General features: G+C 37.6%; 1 protein-coding gene across 1 annotated transcript in view; it reads right to left on the bottom strand.

Moving 5' to 3' along the window:
* rars1 (arginyl-tRNA synthetase 1) overlaps window positions 1-13461 on the bottom strand; it is a 29926-nt gene extending 16465 nt beyond the window's left edge. Inside the window, exons 1-11 of the mRNA XM_008294082.1 lie at window positions 13320-13461; window positions 11676-11810; window positions 10817-11005; window positions 9340-9448; window positions 8191-8291; window positions 7254-7375; window positions 6578-6698; window positions 5070-5199; window positions 4621-4725; window positions 2848-3026; window positions 663-772 (exon numbers count right to left, since the gene is read on the bottom strand). Coding sequence (XP_008292304.1) covers window positions 663-772; window positions 2848-3026; window positions 4621-4725; window positions 5070-5199; window positions 6578-6698; window positions 7254-7375; window positions 8191-8291; window positions 9340-9448; window positions 10817-11005; window positions 11676-11810; window positions 13320-13364 — 1346 coding nt within the window. The 5' untranslated portion in view covers window positions 13365-13461. The remainder of the gene's footprint in view (window positions 1-662; window positions 773-2847; window positions 3027-4620; window positions 4726-5069; window positions 5200-6577; window positions 6699-7253; window positions 7376-8190; window positions 8292-9339; window positions 9449-10816; window positions 11006-11675; window positions 11811-13319) is intronic.
* Between the last annotated feature and the right edge of the window lie 805 nt (window positions 13462-14266).

Raw genomic sequence — 14266 nt, 5'->3', positions numbered from 1 at the left:
AAAAGCTAAAACTGGAGCTTCAAACCAGCTCTGAGCAGCATCAGACCTCACTAAACTAGGGATCGATTTATTATCGTGGTCGATCCGTGGCGTTATTCCGATTTTCGGTGCTTTTATTGGCCCAATTATCGATCAATTAAATGTGCGATCTCAACTTCTCTCTCCGTTTGTCGTCACTCTGTGGACTCGAACAAGAAACACAAACCGGGAAATTAGCTTCTCTCACAGCGGCTACGCTAACAGCTAGCCGATAAGTTAGCAGGCAGCCACTGATTAACCTGAAAACAATAGTTAGTGATGTTTTAAGGTCTTCGTGGGTAATAAAAGCAACAGAACAGTAAAAGATTAAGAAAACAGACAAACTGATCGATGTCAGTCAATCCCACATAAACCGAAGAAATGATTTAAACACTTATATTTTTTATATCGAGTTATCGTCGCCTCATTAATGAAGAAGCCTAATTATGAATGACATGCTGTTTAAACATTACATTTAACACGTATCGGTTCCATTTTCACCAATAATCTGCATCAATAATGGCCCATGTTTGGATTTTTTTGGTTGTTTTTTTTCATCTGAACTTCGTAACTTTGCTTTCCAAACACTAAGAAGGTTATTTCCGTCATCTGGTTTTACTTTCAGAATCGGCGTTTGAACTCACTTGTCCTCCCCCAGCACCACCCCGAAGCCGGCGTGCTCCACCCGGGTCACTTTGGGGTCCAACCAGCCGATCAGCTGCGCCGCCGCGAACACCAGCTGGAAGTGCGATCCCTGAAGAAGACCAAAAAAAACACCAGAATATCAAACCAAACGTCGTGTTTCATCGGTTTCACTGCAGCCTGAAACTAAACCGTTTGTGTTTGGAGGATGTGGCAGATGTTCATGACTTTATCTTCACTTCCTGAACTCCTGCTTTTCATTCCTGTTGGCTAATTTTTCACTGTAATATAAAGTCCTGCATCTCTGAAGAAGCACAAGAGAACTCAGACACGTCTGCTAGAACGCCACAGATCATTGTTTTTAAAGAAGGAAAGCTAGTTTCTGTGATTGTTTCACCAGGCTGAGGGTATCGTCCAACATCTCACTCACCTGCTTACCGTTTTTGAACCATTTATTTTATTGATCCAGTAGGTTTTCTTGATGTTTCCTCTGTGTTTGGTGGAAACGCTGCCTGCAGTTCATCTGAAAACTTTCTGAATTTTTGTCACGTGACTGTTTATTGCAGCTAAACTCGTTGTAGATTCTCAGTAGCACCGAGAACCGCAGAGTTTTTTTGTTTTTTTTTTAAGGATCTTGTTAAAACAAACTTTTTGTTTTTGGTCATTTTTAAGTGATTTTAATTAATGTTTTAACATCAAATAGGTTGTAATTTAACAGCAGTATGGACGGTTATTGGTTAGTTTATCACGTTTCCAGCTGTATTTAACAACAACTCCTGATTATATCATTAATCAGTTTCACGCAATCTGGAGCTGAAAATGTTTTGATGAATTAAAAACACTGATGAGTTGATTCATCTTCAATCTGAATACAATTAAAACGCAGTGTTTCTGACGATCGATGGGTTATTTTTCAAGTAAATATGCTGAACGTGCTGTTTTTTTAGCTACGAAATACGAAGACTGTTGTTGCATATCACAGAAAATGAATCATCCTTGAGTTTAACGGATAAAAAACTGCAGACGAGAGGGAATATTTTGAAGTCCTAATGCTCGTTTTGAACTGAATTCAGAGCTTTGGAAGAGCAGCAGATGTGATGTTTCTGCTGTAAACTGGTCAAAGGTGATGTTTTTCTGAAACAAAGCGAAGGTTTCTGATGATTGAAGGATCAGTTTTCATGTTAATCTACAAAACATTTACTTGGTTTTGCAACAAAATGTGGAGATTTTTGTCACATATGATGGAAAATTAAATATCTTTGAGTTTTGCACAGATGAAAATCTTCTAAAAACTGCAGGCAAAAGACAATATTTTTGACGTTAATGCCTTTTTGGGAAGAAACTGAGCCGCAGATCCCCTGTTCATAAGATTATTTATTCAAACGTGATGTTTTTTAGGATCTTAGCTACAAAATGCAAAGATTCTTGTCACTAAAGTGTCGACAAAATGTGAAAAAATATCTAATATATAATCAAATTTTTGACATTTTAATGCCTTTTTTTTTTAGCGGAAACAGACTTGAGGACTTGGAGAGCAGCTGTTTATACTAATAATTGGTCAGAAGTTTGTTGACGATTGATGGGTCGTTTTTGTTGATCTTAGCTTCAAAATGTACAGATTGTCGTCACATATGATAGAAAATAAAGTTTTCTACAATTCTTCAGTTTTATCCAAAGCGACGTACGTCTGAGAGCAGATACAACACGAGCAGGGATCTCGTCAGGAGAAAACAATCTAGATAAGTGCCGTAGAACAAATCTAAGTGTGATAGGGCGTTGGTGCCAACAGCAGGCTGTGTGAGAGGATTTTTTATTGTTTTTTTGCGATGTAGCACAGACAAAATTTTTAAAAATCTGCAGGCGAGAGACAATATTTTGACATTTTAAGGCCTTTTTCTTCAGAGGAAACTGAATTCAGGACTTTAGAAGAGCAGCAGATGTGACGTTTCTGCTATAAACTGGTCAAAGGTGATGTTTTTTTGACATGAAGTGATGTTTAGATACTAAACTAAGAAAAGCTGAACTGCTTGTTGACGTCGTGCAGCAGAGCGAAGCTGCAGTTCAGGACCGAACCTGAACCGACGGCTCCCTCTGCTCCCTATTAGACTTTTCTTTACCTTTTCACCTGCAGCTTTCTTTGTTTTCTTGTCCTTCCTCTGCTGTGTTTTGTTTTGTCTTTTAACCCACCTGCCCGCTATCCACCACGTAGATGATGATGTCGGCCTTCTCGTCGAAGATTCGCTGTCGCACAGCCGCCAAGTCCGACGTGTCGTAGGTGTAGCCGCCGTCCGACTTGACGACGGTCAGCGGGACGGACTGACCCGGAACGAACATGATCTTGCGGCCTTCGTCCAGCTCCAGCAGGCCTGAGCCGCACAAGAGAAATGATGATATTACAAGAGGAGGGAATTATGTGGGTACGACTGAGAAGGAAAACTGCAGGGAACAGATGAGATGACACAAAAAATAAAGAGTAAGCATTCGTGAGGCGATGTCGCCTCCTGGTGGCGGCTTCAGGTAACTACTGATTTTTAAATGTTTGTCCAAATTGTGGAAATAAAAAAGAAAAACAGATTCTCACTAAGATTTTAATGATGATGTAATGAATATAAAGCATGCAGTGATGCTCAAGGTGTGCAAAATTTAATATTTGATGCTAAAGTACTTGAATTAAGTGTTCAGTAATCACAGTGTACTCAAATAAACATGAAACATCACACAGGAAACGTCAGAGAAGCTCAAGTCTATTGTTGTCATCAAACTAACCGTCTGAACTAAAAGTCGTTTCTGATTTTTCTTCACTGTGGCTCATTTTTCTCGGCACCATGAAGGTTTTTTTTTTTTACAGGCAACATCAGAACAAAGTGCTTATTTTTGGTAAATTTTAAAATAACACCCGTAGAATGAAGTGATTTTGATGAAATATCAATATTTTATGACTAATTTAGTTCATTTTCCAACACGTGGGAAGTTCAAAGACCGTCAGAAAGTTAGAAATCCAACATTTTGAGTTCTGGCTCCTGTTAATGGTGTCATTTTGTCAATTGTCTTAAAGAAAAGCAGGTTTGGGAGAATCAGAGGATTTGTAAAGGAGATTTTTTTTTTTTAAAGTAAATAAAATATATTTTTTACTGTTAAGTGGAGAATCAGTTGCACCGAGGAGCTCAGCATTTTATTTTTATCTCATGCAAATGGTTAATGTTTAGAGAATTTTAAAATGACACCTGTAGAATAAAGTGACTGATGAAATATCACAATTTTAAGATTTAATTAATTTTTTTTAACACGTGGGAGGTTCAAAGACCGTCAGAAAGTTAAAGATTCACAATTTTTCCTGTTTTTAGAGTTTTTGGCTCCTGTAAATGGGGAAACTTTGTCAATTTTCTAACAACTAAATAAAAAAACAACTAAAAGCAAGTAAATAAAATATATTTTTTGACTGTTGTGGAAAATTATCAAATTATTATTATTTTTAAAGAATCTGGTGCAACTGGTGAATTTATAGATGAGACATGAAGAATAAAGTGATTTTAATGAAATATCGACATTTTTAAGTTCAGATTTTATTCCGACAGAACAGCGCTTCGTAAACGATGCGTTCAAGGACCATCAGAAAGTTAAAAATCCAACGATTCTCTCTATTTTTAAAGTTTCTGGCTTTTACGAATGGTGTCATTTTGTTGATTTAAAAAAAAAAAACAAAACTCGCCTTTAAAATCTGCCGGCAGGTTTTGGGGTCCAGACAGTAAAGTTAAATTTATTTTGTTTATTTTATTCAGACTTTCAGCGAACGGACTTTAAAGAAGCAAAACAAACTGAGGAACTACAAAGACAAACTGGTCTTTGAAGTCAAGGAAACTCAGATGTCTTGACGTATTTCCACCGTCTAGTTTCTTGGTCGAGAGAATTTTGCGTTAAAGACACTTTGGGATGTTTTCCGTTGCTCTGCTGCTCGCTGACCTTTGCCTTCGATCTCCTTCACCACCTCCGTCATCAGGTCCTGGTAGTACGACTCGCCTCGCTCCACGATCGTCACGTCCAGACACTCGTAAACCCGCTGAAACTCTGAAACCAAAACACAACAATCGGAATCAGTTTCATTACCAAGAAAACCGTAAAAACGGTCAAACACCAACAGGATCAAAGACGCTAAAAAGCAAGTTTTTCATGTAAAATCTTGAGACGAGCAAATGATAATAATAATAATTATTGTGTTTAAAAAGCTGCATTAATGTTCAAAACTCCAAAATATATTCAATATATATATTCAGCACTTTTCATGAGACATTTGAGGCCTTTTGTGTGGAAAAACATCAAGAATCCAAAGTTGAGCCGAGTCAGGAGTTTCAGTTTTGTGTGTTCTAACTTTTCAGCCTCCTCCGTAGAAAGGCGATTCTCGAGTGGCCTACCTCTCCTGGAAACGTCGCAGATCAGGTTCCAGGCCTTGATGAAGTCGGGCTCTTTGCTCTGCAGCCGGACGACGCACTGATACGCTCGCTTCTTGAAGTCCTCGTCCTCGTCGAATCGCTTCTTCGACTCCTGAAGCAAAACAGAGACGATCAGCTGAGATCTCGACTCTGGACGTAATTAATTCACGTTTATTTCCTGAATCTAAACGTTGTTCGTCAGAAAAGTCTGCGTCCAGTCTTTTCCTGGATGTTCGTCTGACATCAGTCCGACACGTGAGAGGAAAAATAAAGAGTGTTTCAAAATAAAAGTTGAAAGCGAGTGTTTTAGTTCTTCATATCTGGACTTTAACAGTTTTTCCACATGTTGGGTAAACTGTTTTCTACTTGTGAAGTTTTCTAGCGCCTCGTTTTCTACGTGTGGACGACGTGCTGAGTTTTCAGCAAACAAGGTTTTCTACGAGATGCAATTTCTACGTTCTGAGTTTTTTCTAACGAGCTCAATTTTCTAGTTTTTTGTTGTTGTTTATGAAATATAGTGAAAGTTCTTACATGAGTTTTCCACGAGGGTTGATTTTTAGCTCTGGTTTTTTGTTTTTAGCTGTTTTTTTTTCCATTGTTTGAAGTTTTCAACAAATGTTGTAGAAGAATAATTTTCTACGAGCTGGATTTTCTGCAATTTTCCACGTTTGGAGTTTTTCATGAGCAGAGTTTTCTACGTGCAGAGTTCTTTAACAGGCTGGATTTTATAGTTGTTTGTTTTTTTACAGGAACTACAGTAAAAATTCTTACATGAGTTTTCTACGAGCGCAGACTTAGCTGTAGTTGTTTTTAATACAGGCGCCCTTTTTTCGTTGTTTAAAGTTTTCAACAAGTTTTCTTCGAGCTGAATATTCTACGAGTTCTCTAGAAGAATCATTCTCAACAAGCACAACTGTGTGTTAAAAGTTTTCTCCATGTGGGATTTTCTCTGTTTTTAATGAGTTTCCAACAAGCTTCGTTTTCTAAATGCAACGTTTCCTCTGTGCAGTTTTCTTCCAGCTGAAGTTTTCTAGAAGATTAACAAGCACATGGTCCTCAGTGTTCTACAGGCATATTATAGCAGAACCAGGATCTCTCCTCCTTTTCTTTTTTTTTTTTTAACTATTCAGCTGTAGATGCTTCATCATTTCAGCACACGGCACCTGAACGCATCGTTTCATGCGTCAGGTTGACTGACTGAACCGGTGACGAACACAACAGGTCAGCAGCAGCTTCCTGAGACACAAAATCAACATAACAGACCAATTTGACCAATTTGAACTCAAAAAAATGGTCACAGTCTGGAACCCTGATCGATGTAACGAAGGCAGAAACACCAGAAAACCACGACAGGAAATAGATTAGTGTGGACGAGGCTGATTCAGGGCACTTTGTAGGAGAAACCTCACGTTTTAAAGCTTTAAAACCAAAACCTTTGTTTAAAAAACCAACCTGGAGGTAAATGTCTGCTTTCTAACAGACCAACTCACCTTGTAGAAGGCCTGCAGGTCGCTGATTGGAGGACAGACGGTCAGGTAGTCGGGAAACTTGTCCTGCAGGTGAGCGATCAGCATCCCGAACTGAGTCCCCCAATCGCCCACATGGTTCAACCTGGAGACAAACCGTCGACTCATTCCACCTTAAAACCACCATATTCATACAACCATCTCCGATCTGCCTCAAAACTTTAACTCATAAAATACAGATATTTATAAAAGGTTAGATCGACTTTACTCCAACCAAGTTATGGCTTTAAATTAGACGAGATCATTAATCACGAAGGAAATTCTTCGCTCAGAAAAAAACTAAACGAAACAAGAAATGCAGTAAAAAGTCGAAAGACTGAACTAAGCTATGATGAAGAGCACGTCAAAGAGAAATACTGCTACTCTCTGTGTACTTTAACGTTTCACTAAGATCTGTAAAATAACGACACAAACCAACGCTGTGGTTTTTCTGGTGCAACGTGCTGCTGCAAGTATCACCAACAAGGATTTGGGTTTTGTCTAAATGGAGTTAAAACTGTTTTTAATAAATGAAAGTTCTGCACGACTGAAGACATCAGAGCAGCTTCACACAAACAAAACTTGATTTACATTAAATGCATCGCAGCACCACGACGGTTTGTTTCGGCCGAAGTCTTTTTTCGTGAGCGAGTCGACTCACCTGAGAACGTCGTAGCCAAGGAACTCGAAGAGCCGCGACACGCTTTCGCCGATGATGGTGGAGCGCAGGTGGCCGACGTGCATCTCTTTGGCGATGTTCGGAGACGAGAAGTCCACGACGACCTGAGAAACAAACAAAACACACGAATAGCATCAGAAAAAACAACAAATACTGAACCTGTGAGACCTGATTAAAGCTTCACCGACTCAACTTCCATTTAAAACAGATTCCATACCACTGTTCTTTACTCACCTACCTGTCATATTATCAGTTTTATTTATGTTTGGTTTGTTGTTTATTCCAGTGCTACAGGTTTAAAAGACCCTTTTCTACTTTAAGAGATTAAAATAGAAGAAAAACTTTCATGTAAACACTAAATATCAGGAAAAAAAACACAAGTTTTTTAGTCTACGAATCATTTTTTAAGCCGTTTTTTCATCCAATATCCTTTAGTTTTCCTACATGAAGCTATTTTCAAGCAATTTTTTTTAAAACCATATTCCTTATCTCCAATATTTAAACTCGTTCGGTTAATTCTGTGACACTACATTACAATCTGTTACACTAAAACACTTTTCTTCAAACTCGTATCAACATTCAGGTGTTTTTGGCCTCACGATGGCGCCGTTGTCTCACAGTTACTGTGAATAAACACAGATAAAAATGCCGAAGCAGCCCATAATAACAGCCTATCGTCATGGTAACATGATGCAGCAGCTGAGTTACAGGTTCAGCGCAGAACAGCAGTAAATCAACACATTATTCTGATGTTTATGAACAACTTTACTAAAAGAGAAAATATATTTTAGTAACACGTACATGATTTAAAATGCGGTTCTGTAGAGCGGGTTGCAAATGTTTAAGAGCGTTTGTTCAGAGATTTTATATTTTTATTTACTAGAATCCATCACTCAGGTTGATGCTAATTTCTACGAACCTTCTTCCTGGTTGCCAGCGGCGGCGGCTGGACTCCGTTGATCAACAGGTTGCTCAGCAGCTTGGACACGATCGTCCTCTTCAGGTGGACGTTGATGAAGCCTGAAGAGACGACGTGTCAATGAACCAGCGACAAGCAGAAGAAGCTGCTAAACAGACGTTCTCACTTCAACTAGAACTAATCATTAGAGGGAAATAAAATAACTGACCCTGATTTATTATCCAGCAAACCAGACGCATACAGTTTAATTAACTGTATTATTAATATTATCATGTTTACCTTCTTATTATAGACGGAAATACTCGACGTTTTCATGATTTCATGATTTGTGTTTAAACTTTGTCCTTGTGTTAGTTTTCTGTCTTTGTGCTTCCTACAGCGCCCCCTACAGGTCAAAGAGAAGTTTTTTTAATTTTGTTTTTTACAATATTTCTCAATAAATAACTTTGCTTTGAATCAAGTTTGTGTTATTTTGCAATAAAGGTGTATCACCTTTCAAATAAAGTTTATTATTTGGAACTGAATAAACAAAAGTCTGTAAATATTAATTACTGGAAGTTCTTCTCAACTTTGAGCCTAAAAAGTTGGATAAATTTAGTTTAAATATATTAAAGCGTCACTAATTCCCAGTCAGGAAGAAAATCTGATGATGAACTGGGTTTATGGGTCAGAGAGCGAATCAGAATGAAACCTTGTCGGTGCACGAAGCAATAAACATGAGAATCATTAACTCTCCCTGAAATACAGGCGAACTTCAAACTTTCTGTTTCGCTGATTTTGTGTAAAATATGTTTTTATTAATCTTGCAGTTTGATAAATACGACAGAAGGTACAAATAAAAAGGGATTAAAAGTGGATTAGAGCTGAAATTATTCACTATTTTAACAGTTAATTTAACATGTTTTAAGGGAAAATTTACAATTTACAGACTCCAAAAGATTAGAATGTGTCGCTTTGCTTTGTGGTAATGAACATTTGGGTTTTAGACGAAGAACAAGCAGGTTGATTTATAGTTTTCTGACATTTTAGGGGAAAATCCATCAGATTAATCAACAATAACAGAACATATAACTTACTGCAGGCCTACAGTGTAGAGGAAACGACGAAACCGGCTTTTTTAAAACAAAAACCAACGTATTGGGTCTCTACCTGGTCCGGCGATCTCAGTTTTCTGGATGAGTTCGTTGTCGGGGAGGTTTTGGACGATCTTCTCTGCGATTTCTCGCGGGTTCACTTTCATCCCCTTCGCCTTCAGCATCTGCAGCAAAACACCAAAACGTGAAACTTCAGTCCGACCTGACGGATATCAAACAACAGCACGTCTCTGCAGAAACATTTTAGAATTTAACGCAACAGATTTACCACAAAACAAAAAAAAAGAAAAAAAAAAGATATGATGTGAAAATCCTCTAAATCGACTGAACGAACCAACTTTTAATGAAACTAAAATATTTAATATTTTACAGTTTTATTATTATTATATCATATGTTGTTGTGATATTATTTACTGCATTTAGAGGTGAGTTAAAGGAGTTTATAAATAGTTTTATTGTTTTTTTGTCATATTTTGTGCAAAAAATAGTAAAAATGTGATTTTATGAATGATGCAGTTTAAAAAGCTATGTGCAGATTAAATAATAGAATATTTTTATTTTTACTACAAATCTGCAACAAACTGAGTCAATAATCCCTTAGTGCAAAATAAATAAAAGGTTTTCTTATGTTTATTATTTATTATTATTAATAATAATAATAATAATAATATGTATAAATGATTTTTTTTAAGTTAATTTATTTTTAATATTATTATTGTTTTGTTTTTTTTTAAGAAATTTATTATTTAAGTAGAAAATCTTTAAAATATTTTCTAAGCAGTGAAAAACAAGGACAGTTTCTGTATTTAAAGTTAAAATAAATGGTTTTTACGTGCATTATATGAAGTTGCACAAAAAACCTGAGATTTAAACAAATGGCGTCGTTTCTTCACATAATTACAATAACAATAAATGCATGTTAATATACTGCAGCCAAAGAAAATGGAAGAAAATAATAAAATTCATGATTAAAAACAGAAAGTGCAACAGATTAAAAGTTATAAAAAGCATGTGAGCGGATAATAAAAACGTTAATATCATAGATGAACATGTGTTTGTTATGTGCATGCAAACAATTGGGGTTTTTTTTTTGTTTTAAATAAAATAACTATTACTAAAGAGATAAATAACTTCTGTTCAAATCTCACAATTCATTCTGTTACTTTGGCGTCACTTCTTCTACCTGTGATCCCGTAAACCGAATTAAATGTTAGTTTTCAGAAGTAAATCGTCGTTTTTACCCAGAAAGCTGCATAAACTGAGCAAAATGTGTTCAAGCAAGAAAATCTGATCATACGTTGGACCACAAAAACATGAACTTCTCACGTTTGTAAAATTGACATAAAAAATAATATTTACATTCAAAAAAATGTTTAAAAAGAAAAACAAAACAAATGAAACTGGAATAAACTTTAGATCTATCATCAAATAAACAAGCAAAAAGTTGAATTTGAACAGAGAATCAGAGACTCTTCAGGCCCTACTTGGTTAAATAACGTATTTAAAGTGATTTTTTGTGGGGATTTCCTGACCTGGGCCAAAGCCATGGCGCTGTTGCACTGGTAGTCGCCGAACTTGGCCTGCTGGTTGGGCGTGACGGCCAGCGGAGGGTCGTCCAGGTCGGGGCAGGACGCCCGGATGGCCTCGCCGAAGATCTCCTGCAGCCGCTGGTTGATGTTCATCATGGATTTACCGCAGGGAGCTTTCTCCTCCTGCAGACTCTGAGGGTGGAAAAGTGTTTTACAGCTTCGGTCAAAACACAAATGTGCTGCTGCTCGTTCTGGATTATGTGGAGAATTTCATTTCACTTTCACTTGCAATGTTTCACTTTCACTTACTGTCGATGTGGCGTTCAATATTTCATTTTCCAGGCGTGGCATCAGGCAATACGTCAGTATAATTGCCAGCATTACTTTATAAGGTTCTATTCTAATCCCAGTTTATCTTATCTTACGTATTTTATTTACTTTTTTTTTACTCTTTAAGACGCAGCTGCATTTCTGATGTCTTTAGTTTTTTTTACTGACCAACATCTGGCACATGTCAGGATTACAAAAGCTTTATCTTGAATTATCTAATGCTGGCTCAAAAATAACAAATAACGATCCAAGTCCAGTGCAATCATGTCTTCTAAGATTATTTAAATGAAAAGTATTCAGCTATAATGACGTATTTACTGACTGTTCCACTACATTAATGAAAATCTGACTTTACAGCAAAACAAAACATTCACAGCAAAACAAAAAATGCTCTTATTCCAGCGTTTGTTTCCTCTTTTTGCACAAACTTTAGTGTTTATCAGGACATTATTCAACATAAAACCATAAAACCTCCATTTCACTTCTGTTTAACGACACCAGAGGCTCCGTCTGCCGTGTGACCGTCACTCACCCTCTTCAGGATGTTCAGGCGATACTTAAGTTTGGCGTTTTCCTCCCGAAGCTCGTCGAGTCGCGGCGACGGATTCAGGCTCTGCGGGTTTTTCAGACTCTCGATCTCTGCGGACAAACTCCTGATCTCCCGCTCCTGCAAAATGAGAGTGTGCCGGTTCACCTCGTCTTCAAGTCTTTAAGCTGCTTCGACGCCAACGTTCGCAGTAAATTAATGATTAATGCGACCGTTTGCTCCTTTATTGCGTCGAACTGTTTGCTGTCTCTTATCAAAGACTCAATAAATTGATTTACTGCTTTTACAGCGAGCTGACTTCAAATTAAAGCACTCGTCCATCAAATCCAGTCTTCAGTTATTGTAAAAATCAGACAATGACAAACCATCAGTGGTTTTTAAACAGAAGAAAGGCAGGAATTTAAATACAAAAGATTTAATGTGTAATCCAGCAAACAGCATTCAATTTGAGCTTTTAGAAGGAAATCAATGTTGGTTCTTTCAACATTTAAGGCCAGAAAAGTGGATAAATGGGGTTTAAATGCATTAAAACGACGGCTGCTTTCCTGCCAAGAAGAAATCTGATAACGGATCCGGCCCTGAAACGTTTATGGGACAAAGTGCAAATCAAAACAAAAGCGAGAGTTCCTACATGATGCCATAAATACTCAAATTATCACCCGTCCCAGAAGTTCCGGTGAACTTTAAACTCTAATGATTGTGACATTTGTGTATTTCATCAATTTATTTATCTTATAGTTTGACCAAAAGAAAGTTCAAGTCATTGGGTGTTTTCTTAACAAGTTCACCATTTACAGATTCCAGCTCCTCAGTGGAGCACATGTTAGTTTTCTTTGTATATTTCATATCAAATCAAACTTATTTGGGTTTAAAACTGTTCGTGACACAAAACAAGCATGCCGAACTATGATTTTTTATTAGTGTTTTCTGATATTTCAGGAGCTAGGGCTGTCAAAAGCCATCATATTAATCAACAATATGATTAACTGCAGGCCTAAAGTGTTTCCTGAACGATGAAAGCAGCTTTCATTTTCTTCCCAGCATCCCTTAAATAACCACTAGAGGACCCCAAACATCAGCCCAACAACAACTGTCCACACAGGCAGCTTCAACATTAAGATCACAGCTTTAAATTAGACATTACTGATGTAAATGCTGAATTATGTGTATCTTAAAGTTAGCTCTGTGTGAGGGAAAAAAACTGTACTCTCCACAAGACTCCATTCATAAATTGTCTAATTTAAAGTTGGCTTGACTTTAAGCACAATATCACATTTATAAGAGAACACAGAAAACAACACAGCGAGGTGTTCTAGCAGGTTCGGCAGAGGAATGAGACATCAAATAACAGCTTTTAAACTATTTTTAGGTAAAAAGTCTCTGTTTTGTGTTAGAGACGTTAGCCGGATTTGACAGTGGGGCCCAGCATTTCTGCAAACAATGTTTATTTTGCCTGGTGGTTTAGCCATTTTCAATTAAACACAAAAATAAATTAAATCGGCGTTTTCTTGTCTAGGGTTTGGCTCAGGGTTTTTGGGCGTCCAGATGTCTGACTGACACCGGCTCTAACACACGTTTAGCCGTGTAGCTAACGTTAGCTTCTCCGCCTAAAACGAAGCGGCGGCCCACCTGTTGCTGCAGCCGGGCTGTGTACTCGGTCACCGGGTCTCCCATCTCTGTGAAGCGCTGCGGAGAAACTCTGGAGTTGGCTGGAGGAAGAAACTCGTGGCTGATGAAACAAACTGCGGGAAGAGGAGGAACAAGTTCACAACTTTACGGAACACTTCCGGGTCCGTCGACGTCAGCAGCGTCTTCTTCTTCTACGTTGTTTTAACGCGGCTCGTTAAAGCGGCAGAGCGCCACCTGCTGCGTAGGAGGAAGAACACAGCCTGTATGTGTAACAACACATTTTAAACCTTATTTTTAGGCAAAATCACATTTTTGTTTTTTAAAAAATGTCATTAGATATAACCGGTGATGCTATTCATCAAGTTTTTATGTTCAAGTGACCATTAAAACAGTACTTTTGGTTCTGTCATTCTTTTACATAGAAGCCAAGTTGATTTAGTCTGAAATAACTGATTGGGGTGTTCCAAAGACAGCTGCTGAGTGGCAAGAACAAGACAGTAAATACATAAAAAATATAAATATATTGAATATACAGCCTATTTTGGCAAGACTTGCCCATAGAGAGACTAAATCTTGGCCCTTTGCTGCATCGTCCTAGGATCTAATCTCAGAATTTAAGACAAAAGAAGTCTGTTTCATGACACAGGTGAGTAGGAGAATACCAAACATGCAACAATACATCTAGTCTCAACATTTCAGTGCTAGATCTTCATCAAGCATCTGTAACTCAACAACCAATCAACATCCCCCACATGTTAACGGAAGGCACGAACCCCAAAGCATCATTCAACTGCAGAACAACTTTCAATAAAATACAGAATACTTAGGAACATTCTTAAAGGTACTCACAACTGTTCACAGTGCCTGCATACTCCCAAAAAACAAACATTTACATGGCATGTGAAAAAACAATAGAATCCCTCATAATACATATCAGCCTTCTAAAA

This window comes from Stegastes partitus, unplaced genomic scaffold (assembly GCF_000690725.1).
Source record: "Stegastes partitus isolate 25-593 unplaced genomic scaffold, Stegastes_partitus-1.0.2 Scaffold936, whole genome shotgun sequence".
Classification (NCBI taxonomy): Eukaryota; Metazoa; Chordata; class Actinopteri; family Pomacentridae; genus Stegastes; species Stegastes partitus.
This window is presented reverse-complemented; position numbering and strand designations above follow the sequence as displayed.